General features: G+C 46.1%; 2 protein-coding genes across 2 annotated transcripts in view; one reads left to right on the top strand and one right to left on the bottom strand.

The window, feature by feature from the left end:
- Window positions 1-7,254, top strand: part of LOC122361412 (ankyrin repeat and SOCS box protein 2-like) — a 7,636-nt gene extending 382 nt beyond the window's left edge. The window contains exons 2-8 of the mRNA XM_043262144.1: window positions 544-659; window positions 878-1,033; window positions 1,660-1,905; window positions 3,117-3,288; window positions 3,930-4,413; window positions 5,320-5,473; window positions 6,161-7,254. Coding sequence (XP_043118079.1) covers window positions 544-659; window positions 878-1,033; window positions 1,660-1,905; window positions 3,117-3,288; window positions 3,930-4,413; window positions 5,320-5,473; window positions 6,161-6,294 — 1,462 coding nt within the window. The 3' untranslated portion in view covers window positions 6,295-7,254. The remainder of the gene's footprint in view (window positions 1-543; window positions 660-877; window positions 1,034-1,659; window positions 1,906-3,116; window positions 3,289-3,929; window positions 4,414-5,319; window positions 5,474-6,160) is intronic.
- A 164-nt stretch (window positions 7,255-7,418) lies between these two features.
- Window positions 7,419-10,022, bottom strand: LOC122361413 (protein FAM181A-like). Its single transcript, XM_043262145.1, has one exon. The coding sequence runs from the start codon at window positions 8,157-8,159 to the stop codon at window positions 7,497-7,499; it is 663 nt and encodes a 220-aa protein (XP_043118080.1). The 5' UTR covers window positions 8,160-10,022; the 3' UTR covers window positions 7,419-7,496.
- Window positions 10,023-10,066: the final 44 nt, after the last annotated feature.

Raw genomic sequence — 10,066 nt, 5'->3', positions numbered from 1 at the left:
GATCCAGTGAGCTGGGTTCAGTTTATGACAGCAGGTGTGTGATTTGTGTCTGGTGATCTTCAGCTGGCATTGCTTTGGAGAAAAGACACTTATCTTTTCGAGACCGGTGTCCGCTGTCACACTTTTTTTCCTGTCAGTCTTTGTGGTTTGCTTTTGAAACGTCTCTAAACACACACTGTACACACAGACACACGGCCACCGCTGTAGAGGCTCATCTGTGTGATGGGGTAAGTTGTCACAGTGAAATTGATTCCAGGGTTTGTTGGGCAAATGTAACGCTGACGAAACACAATTAATCAAACACAAAAAGTAGGAAAATGTATACAATAAGATCTGTCTTCATGGAGTCTTGTCTTATTGCCTCTTATTCATGTAAATGTAATCAGGATGACAGAACTGACAAAAACTGTTTCAATTTAAATCCTTTAAAAAAGCACTGTTAGAGAAAACAAATGTTTCTGTGAGAGTCAGACCCTGCACTATAACAGACACTAAACACAGACAGATTTGTTGAGGCTGATTCTCGTGCTCCGGATCCTGCAGAGTCAGCTGTCCTGTGAGAAGAGCACATGTGTGGAGCGTGAGTGAAGACGGCTGGACGGATCTACATGAAGCGGCTCACCGCGGTCAGGCGCTCGCTGTGAGGACTCTGCTGACAGGTGAGAGCCGCCGGACACACACCTGACCACTGCATCACACACCGTGACCCATGGGGGCGTTTTCTCACAGATCGTTCTGAGGAATTTCCAAATAAACTTGTCTGACGAGTTTGAGTTGCTCCTGTGCTCTGGCTCTTAAGGCCCTTAAGAATTTAATTGTGTTAGTCAGTGTTGGTCACTGATGAAGCGTGCTGTGTGTGTGTGTGTGTGTGAGACAGATCCTGGAGTGTGTGTAGACAAACGCACGCTTCAGGAGCAGACGCCGCTGCTGCTCGCCCTTCACGGCCCACACCTGGAGTGTGTGAGGAGTCTTCTGGAAGCAGGAGCCGACCCTGACATCAGCAACAAAAACAAAGAGACACCTCTTTATAAAGGTAACAGTGTCAATATCCACCTCAGTTTAGTTTAAGAACAATGTCCTCATGTATATCAGGCCATCTGAGATGTAGATGAGTTTCCTCATCAGATCTGGAGAAATGTGTCTCTGCATCAGTGTCTCAGTAATGGATGTGAATGGGTGCCGTCAGAATGAGAGTCTGATAAAAACATCATCAATAATCCACAGTCCATCAGTGAACATCTGGAGAAGAAGGAAGATCAAACTAATCCAGCATTAAGATGTTTTTAACTCAAGTCCATAATCCATAACAACTCTTCCTCCAGTGAAGAAGTGCATCTCTTGTTGTCTCTCACATCAAAAATCAGACACATATTAGTTTAGAGAGGTTTTATTTTGTCTTGTAAACACTGCTTGATCTGAGCAGATTTCTCTCCTGATTCAGACCAGAACACTTCTTCACCGCAGGAATTATGCATTCTGACGGCACCCATTCACATCCATTACTGAGACACTGATGCAGAGACACTACAGATATGATGAAGAAACACACTCATCTATGTCTCAGATGGCCTGAGGGTGAACACGTTCATAACTCACTGCTGTACAGAAGACAGTGTTGTTCAGCCGGAGTGTTTTAAACGGTGTGTGTGTGTTGTTTAGCGTGTGAACGGGAGAGCGTCGGAGCGGTGAAGCTGCTGCTGGCGTTCGGGGCGGCGGTCAATCAGCGCTGTTATCGCGGCCGGACGGCGCTGCATGAGGCGGCGAGGCGAGGGAACTCTGCGCTCTGTGAGACGCTCCTGGAGGCTCGAGCCGCTGTAGACGCCCGCGACGCCGACGACATCACAGCCGCCGTAGAAGCAGCTCGACACGGACACACTGCGGCGCTGGAGTACCTCATCCACAACGGTACTCTACTGTTATATGTGCTAACATGCAATCACTTAGGATCGTCTGTTATCATCAGTAGTAGCAGGCACTTTGCTGTCCTGTTTTTAAAAAAACTTCTCTGCAAACTGTTTTTTTGCAGTGAGAACTATGCTATAAACTATTCTATTCTTATACCTAGTTCACAATACCTAGTTTTAGACATGTTCAATGTCTGTTTTCCTCTGTAGAGTAATGATTTTGTTACACATTTTGCAAGCTGTGGGGAAACAATTACAACCTAAAATTGAAATAAAATTAAAACTAAAAGACTTTCAAATCACAGTCAATATTTGAATCACGACAGAACATAGAGAACATAAAGGAAGACATTTTACACTTTTACACACTAAATGAGCTTATTTCAAATTTGATGCCTGCTACAGGTCACCAGTTGGCACGGGGAAACAAAGGGCTAAAATAGCAAGAAATTTTGAAAAGATTCAGCTGGAAGGTCATCTAGCAACTAATTAAGTTAATTGACATCAGATCTGTAACATGATTAGCTATAAGGCATGTCTTAGAGAGGAAGAGTCTCTCAGAAGTAAAGATGGACAGAGTCTCTCTAATCTGCGAAAGAGTGCAGAAAAAGATTGTGGAACACTTTAAAAACACTGTTCCTCAACGTCAAATTGAAAAGGCTTTGCAAATCTCATCGTCTACGGTGTATAACATCATCTAAAGATTAACAGAAACTCGAGAAATCTCTGTGTAAGGGACAAGGCTGAAGATGTTTGTTGGATGCCCGTGGTCTTCAGATCCTCAGAAGACACTCATCGCTCGTCACATGATTCTGTCATTGACCCAATCATTACTGAATGAGCTCAGGAATACTTCCAGAAACCTCTGTCGGTAAACACCGTCCTCCGAGTCGTCTGCAGATGAGAACTAAAGCTCTATCATGAGAAGAGAAGCCACATGTGAAGATGGTCCAGAAGAGTGTGGACCAAGACTCTGTAAAATGCACTGTTTTATAGTGGACAAAACTAAGGCTGTGCTACTCCATACCAAACACAGTGTGTTTTTAAATAGAGTTTTAAAATTATAGTTAGAATTAATATTTCATCATGACATGAACGTGATAGCTAACTAAAACCTAGCAAAAAGAAACTAGCTGCTGCAACAGCAGATATAAAACACAGAACAGGAAATTAGCTGTTTATTCAAACACAATGGTTGTGTTTGTCCGTCAGGTGCTGGTGTGAACGCTCAGACGTGTGACGGGAACACGGCTTTAACTGAGGCCTGCAGACACGGTCACACAGAAACAGTGAAGCTTCTGCTCAAACATCACGCAGACGCCAACAAAGCCACCAACGCCGGGCTCCTGCCTCTGCACATCGCCAGCCAGCACGGACACGGCGAGTAAGAACTGTGTGTTACAGCAGCTGCTCCTGACACTCACACACACGACAGCTGGACGCCGACCGGCCACAGGATCACTGCAGTCCACAGCTGTGCTCACACAAACAGATGAAGATGTGCTCACGCTCAGGCCATCTGAGATCTGGAGAGATCTGTCTCTGCATCAGTGTCTCAGTAATGGATGTGAATGGGTGCCGTCAGAATGAGAGTCTGATAAAAACATCACAATAATCCACAGCACTCCAGTCCATCAGGTGACATCAGGAGAAGACAGAAGATGAAACTAATTCATTAAGTTCATTATCCATAATAACACAATTCCTGCATTAAAAAAGTGTTCGGGTCTGAATCAGGAGTGAAATCTGCTCCGGTCAAGCAGTGTTTCCAGGACAGTTCTAAACAAATATAATTCTCCAGATGTTCACTGATGGACTGTGGATTATTGTGATGTTTTTATCAGACTCTCGTTCTGACGGCACCCATTCACATCCATTACTGAGACACTGATGCAGAGACACATCTCTCCAGATCTGATGAAGAAACACACTCATCCTGATCTACATTTTATTTGTTAGTGAATAGTTCCTTTAAGAAGTTTAATAGTGTGTTGATTTCTGGCTAATCTCTGAACTGTTTGTCAGGATAGTGTCGTCTCTGCTCGCGGTCAGCAGCCGGGTGAGGGTCCGGCGGAGTGGGATCTCTCCTCTTCATCTGGCGGCGGAGCACGACCGGCGGGCCGTTCTGAGTCTGCTGATCGAGTGTGGATTCGATGTCAACAGCAAGCTGTCTCCGGAGCGCTCCGCTGGGTTCCAGGACCGCCGGGTCTCGGCTCTGTACTGCGCCGTCGCTGCCAGGAACACGAGGGCCGCCGCCGCTCTGCTGAGGGCCGGGGCCGACCCCAACACTGACCCCAGCAGTCCGCTGCTGCTGGCGGCGCGTCACGGCTGTCTGGAGACCGTGGCCCTGCTGCTGAAGCACGGGGCCCGTGCAGAGGGCCTCCCAGCGCTGCTGCGGCACACTCATCAGCTGGACCTGCTGCAATGCCTGCTGGACCACGGCTGCGATGCCCGGGCCTGCTTCAGCTGCCACACACACCTCAGAGACCCCAGTGATGGAGAGGTAGAGGTCAGTGCTGGCTTCAAGCAGCTAACCCTGAGCTGCCATGGGGCAACAATTCATTTCTGCTTATTTCCTTGTAATTATGAAAAAATAAGGGACGTCTGTAATGTGCCCCTATTGTGGATTTTAGAAAATGTGATGTGTAACACAGCTCTAAGTGAATAACACATCCTGCAAAGTTTCAATCTAAAAGTGCAAAAGTTATTATCTTAAACGAGCAGTTTTTAACACAAGTGCCCAGCCGTTTTGTGTTGACATCAGAATGAAACATTGGCATATCGTCGCCTATTTGTTGATGTTTCTGCAGTGGTCTGAATGAAAATGATAATTCATTCTTCGCTTTTAGAGCATGAAAAGCTCATAAACACTGCTTTAAATGCAATCGACCTCTGAGGGGTTCAGAAAAATGAATTGTTGAACAAATTGTTTAGGAATTTTTGAAGGAAAAATACATGCATGTAATAAGAGAATGAAGATGTTTTGTCCTTGCATGCATGTCAACCTGTTATTGGGGACTTCCAAAACCAAAGTATGATCCTTTCATAACCCATAATACGGTCACTGCAAGGTGGTCAGTGAAGTACTTTCCCCGCTCTCCCCTCACACCTGATCTCATGAAGAAATCACTCTGATAACCTGATTTATAAAATGTCTATGGACATGTGCGTGTGTGTGTGCCTGTGTGTGCGTACATATGTCCGTGTGTGTCCACGCACGTGGTTAGAACATAATATATACTACAGAGCAGTGGTTCCCAACCACGTTCCTGACTCTGCCTGTTTCCCATGTCTCTTTAATCAAACACACCTGAGATCATCAGGACCTGAAAGACAAAGCAGAGGTGTGAAATGTGTTGGGAAGCACTGTTCTAGCGGGTCAAAAGGCCCTGACTGTGCCGATCTGTTCACTCAGTTTTGTGACTGGATCTCGTCGTCTACGTGGAGGCACTCGGCTGGACGGCTCGTTGATTTGCTGCTGGACTATGTGGGAAACGTTCGGCTCTGCAGCAGGATCAGAGATCTCCTTCTGGACCAGCCCGAGTGGACGAGCATTAAACAGAAAACATGTGAGTGTACCAGCATCTGGGCAGTCATGCACTACAATACAATCACTGTGATTATTTGACCTTTGACCTGAGCTTTTGAACAGGAAGATTTGTCATGTTCTTTAAAGCATTCTCTTCTGCTCTCCAAGCCTACATTTCATCCAAAATACAGTAACATTGTAAAATATTTCATTCATGAAATTTCAAAATGAAATTATAGTAACGAACACTTTTATTGAGGAAGGATGCTTTAAACTGAAGGATTAAAAAGTGATCACAAAGACATTTATAATGTTACAAAAGAGTTCTATTTCAGATAAATGCTTCTGAACTTTCTCTTCATCAAAGAAACCTGAAAAAATCTACTCTGCTGTTTTCAACATAATAATAATAATAATACTTGTAGCGGCAAATTAAAAAACGTATGATTTTGATTTTGAATTTTGATTATGATTGTGTGACACTGAAGACTGGTGTAATGATGCAGAAAATACAGCTGCGCTTCACAGAAATAAATCCGTTTAACAGATTATCACATTAAAGCGATTTCAACCCTTTCTTTCTCTTTGGAGTGTTACAAGCTGTTAGTGCTTCTGTTAGATATTCTGTGTTATGTTTATGAGATGACACGTAAAAAACTGTGTGTGTGTGTGTGTCTGTGTGAGGTCTTCAGACTGACCTCGATCGGTGTGATGTTTGTCTTCACAGCGTCTCCACGATCTCTATCACATCTCTGTCGGCTGAAGATCCGAGAGCAGCTGGGGCCGGAGAGACTGAGGTGTGTGGGGTCCCTGCCGCTGCCGGGCCCCATGCTGCAGTACCTGAGCTCCAGGGGCCTTTAGCTCAACACTAACCTGCAGGACACTCGCTCAGACACTCCTGTCTGCCTTGGACTGTGTTTTATGTATTTATAACTTTTTAATTTATCTTGATGTTTTTTAAAGTATTAAACTCCCAGTGTTTATATAATTCTTAAATCAAGAACCCTTGTAACACTTTCTAGAATTATATAAACACTGGCTCGACGTGGACTTCTGTTTGTTCTTGACACAATGTAGATTTTTTTGTAGACTGATAATCTTGATGTTTACAGAATGAACGTTGTCTCCTCCTCTGAGTGTCTGAGCTCCTGAAGAGCTGTCATTCCTTTAATTAGCAGACCGTGTAAACCTGTCAATTATTACCAGATTTAATCAGCTAATTTAGCACAAGATCTGGATCACGTAACAACAGTATAATCATGCTGTTTGATGTTTGAGCTGGAAGAGACAAGCGATGTGTTTCTTGACACCGTCTGCTGTCCAGAGAAGAGTTTGTAGAAACCACAGAAATGCTGTGCTCACACAAAAACACAACACCGTCTCCTGCGGATGATCTTTTAATATCTTCAGTCCATAAAAATCTCTACACGTGTTTCATTCTTGCTACATCTGTACTTTAAGTGCTTGAAGTCGATCGATCATGAAAGCTGATCAGGTTGGAGTCAGTAACAGGTTAAACCAGTGCTGCAGAGGAGTTACAGGAAACAGTTCATGTAGCTGTGATCAGTGAGCGTCGCTGGAAAGAAATGTCAAGTTACTTGGAAATGTTATCAATTACAAAGGGAGTTATATCTTTAATGAATTGCACTGACTGATCTAAAACATGAGACAGCCATGTTCCAGGAGTTTAGAACACGCCGGTTCCAGATTCATTTCCTGTTTTTAGCATGTGTTTCCTGTCTTGATAACTATTTTAACTATTTCTTGTTATGTTTTAGATCTGTATTTATGCTCAAAGTAAAAAGAGGTGCTAAAGTCTGATTCTGTGGTGTCTGCGCTTTAAAAGTATATTATCATAATCTCAGTTCCACGGATGAAGGACTTCTGACAGAATCAGTGTTGAGTACTGAGTTTAACCCGGCCTGCTTCACGTGTTTAAAAAAGATGAACAGTCAGGTTAGAAATTTAGAAAAGTAATCAAGAAGTAATCAGAAGTAATCAGTTACACTACTTTAATAAAGTAATTGAAATCGTTCCACTACTCGTTCTCTCGTGCCTGAACACTAGATGAAGCCGAGCGCGCTGAAGGCGGAGGCGTGCGGCGCGGGTTTGGTCGGGATGGGTTTGATCACCACGTGCGCGCCGCTGCGCTGCAGTCCGTCCATGAAGCTGCGCGCGATCTCTGCGTCGCGCTCCGTCGCGCTGTTCCTGAGCTCGTGCGCGTGCGGGAGCAGAAAGCGGCAAGGGAGCGAGCAGCACGCGCACGCGCACCCCGCGTTACCGGAGAGCAGCGCGTTCGCGTTAAAGTCTTCATACACCGTCTTGGCTCTCGCCGCCGGCGATCTGACGCGCACGGTCCCGCTCGCGTCGCTCTTGAGGAGGTGCTCCAGACGCTGGCCGCCGGAGGTGGAGCGCGGCTCCTTCCAGAAGGACGCGGGGAGCTGCCGCTCGCGCATCGGGATCTGCCCCGCCGCGTTCAGACGCGCGTCTCCCCCGGCGCGGAGCGGAGCGTTATCCGCGGAAAGTTCGGCGAGCGTCGCGTCGCTGCTTCTGCGCGGCCCCTTGGCGCAGCGGTGCGAGAAGCGCTTGAGCTGCTTCTGCAGGTACTTGCGGTGGTCCACGGAGCGCCTGCAGGGCGCGGATCGGTCCAGAGCCGCCTTGATGTCGCTCGACGCCAGATTGACGAAGTTCAGGAGCGTCTTGACCTCGCTGTCGGAGCTCGCCATCGCGCTCTCTCGCCCCTCAGCAGCACATCTTCAGTCCCGTACAGACCCGCCGCGAGGATGAAGCCAGGCGCGCATCGGGAGCGCTGTCCAGCTCTGGCCTCCGTAACAGCCTCGGTGTAGTTACGGTGCTCTCCTGAGCCAATCAGCGCCCTCACTCTCCTCACAATGCGCCGCTCAGATCCCGGTGTCGGATTCTTTGCCACCGCACGCTGTCGTCATGGAAATCCCCGAGGAACCGCGGGCAGAGGCGGCGTTTGTCCGGTGTAACCGGCGCTCCGGGTCCGCGGGCTGGTCTCGGAGCGAGGGTCTCTGGAGCGCCTTCGCCTCGCTTTCCTCCGATCTGAAGCTGCGCCGTCCGGGGGAGGAGGAGATGTGCGCATAACCATGGAAAGGGGGCCTGAGCGCTCAAGAATCTTGTCTTTCTGTTTGCCCCCTCAATCGAGCCACACAAAAGCTGAATTACTCATTCAAACCTCGCGGGACAAAGGCGGAGGAGCCGGAGAGCACTCTCGCATTTGTAGTCAAACATTCTGAGACTTAAATCGAGTCGTCGTGAAAGAGAAAGAGTTAGACAAAGCCCATAGAATTGCCATCAGCAAACATTTTCCTGTGTCATATTAGTGGGTCTCCATGGCTCCTTCTGGCCGGGGGACAATGGCACAAGTTTGCACACTCGAATACTGTCACCCTGCCAACGGAGACAAGGGCCAGAAGCAGGACAATCCCGCAGAAAGCAGCGGCTCCGCGGGGAAGAGCGGGAGAAAGGAGAAAGGGACTTGTGAAATGCTAATTGAGCTCCGTGCCTCATTGAGAGGAGAAACAGAGCAGGGCTACCTTTCCGTCCCGCCGAGACGCCTCCTCTTCCTCCTCCTCATCGTCTTCTTCCTCCTCCTCCTCCTCTTCACGGTCTGTTAGTATCAGTCAAATCCTGCAACCAGATGCCTCTAAAGGACAAAAAAATATTAATAATAAAATAAAAACGTTTTATTTTAATTCGTTTTCAGAGGAGCCAGGGGTTCTTTTATAAAGTTGAACAGGTCATAAAGTTTATAAACAGTTTCCAAAACTTTTTCTGATAAAACCCATACTATATATTAAACTTTGAGGTGAACACGTATTCCTCGAGCAGAACAGCATTCAGAACAATCATTTATCATCATAACGCATGTCAGTGGCATCTTTCGGGACTCCTTGAGAAGAGTCTGATGAAGACTGGAGACGTCTCTCGGACACGAGGAGGAAGAGGATCTGATGACGGGCACATCACCCTTAGCAAGTGGTCCCGGGGCCCCTCTGTGGGCTTCACGGTCGATTCCGAGGCATTGTTTACATTTATGGATAATGAAAGCAAATCCAAGCAAAAATAAAAAAAAGTCCCTTCTAAGAGAAAGAGAGACATTTCCTATACTCTAGTATAAGTGTCTGAACATCGTGTGTATAGAAGAGCAACAGAATAAAATAGAGAACTCTAGCATCGATTTTTATTTTAAAATAAAAATTATTTCTTTATTTTCTCTGTTATCTACATGATAAAAGCATTCTTTTTAACATGTAGAATTATATCCAGAAAGGATTTTTATTCATGGCCTGAGTTTCTTTTTTGAAAATGGGGTGAATTCCTCTCTTATAGATGAAGGAAGATGTTTTATTATTTTAGCGGTGGAGGGGAATTTTTTTGACATTTTGTTTTTTCAAAATTGTAATTACATGTTTGATCACGCTGTGTATTTTTGTTTTTCACAAAGAGGAAGTTGATGAGCGTGCATGAGTCTCTGGAGAGCTAATGGTTTAAACACTAGACAAACAGAGACGTAATTATAAACTTCAGTGACGATGCATGTAAGCTGTGAGGATCCTCTGTCAGCGTGCAGGTGTACGGGTGTGCTTGTGTACAGGTGCTCGGGTGT

This window comes from Puntigrus tetrazona, chromosome 17, assembly GCF_018831695.1.
Source record: "Puntigrus tetrazona isolate hp1 chromosome 17, ASM1883169v1, whole genome shotgun sequence".
NCBI lineage: Eukaryota > Metazoa > Chordata > Actinopteri > Cypriniformes > Cyprinidae > Puntigrus > Puntigrus tetrazona.
The sequence above is the reverse complement of the archived record's forward strand: the minus strand, read 5'-3'. Positions and strand labels throughout refer to the sequence as shown.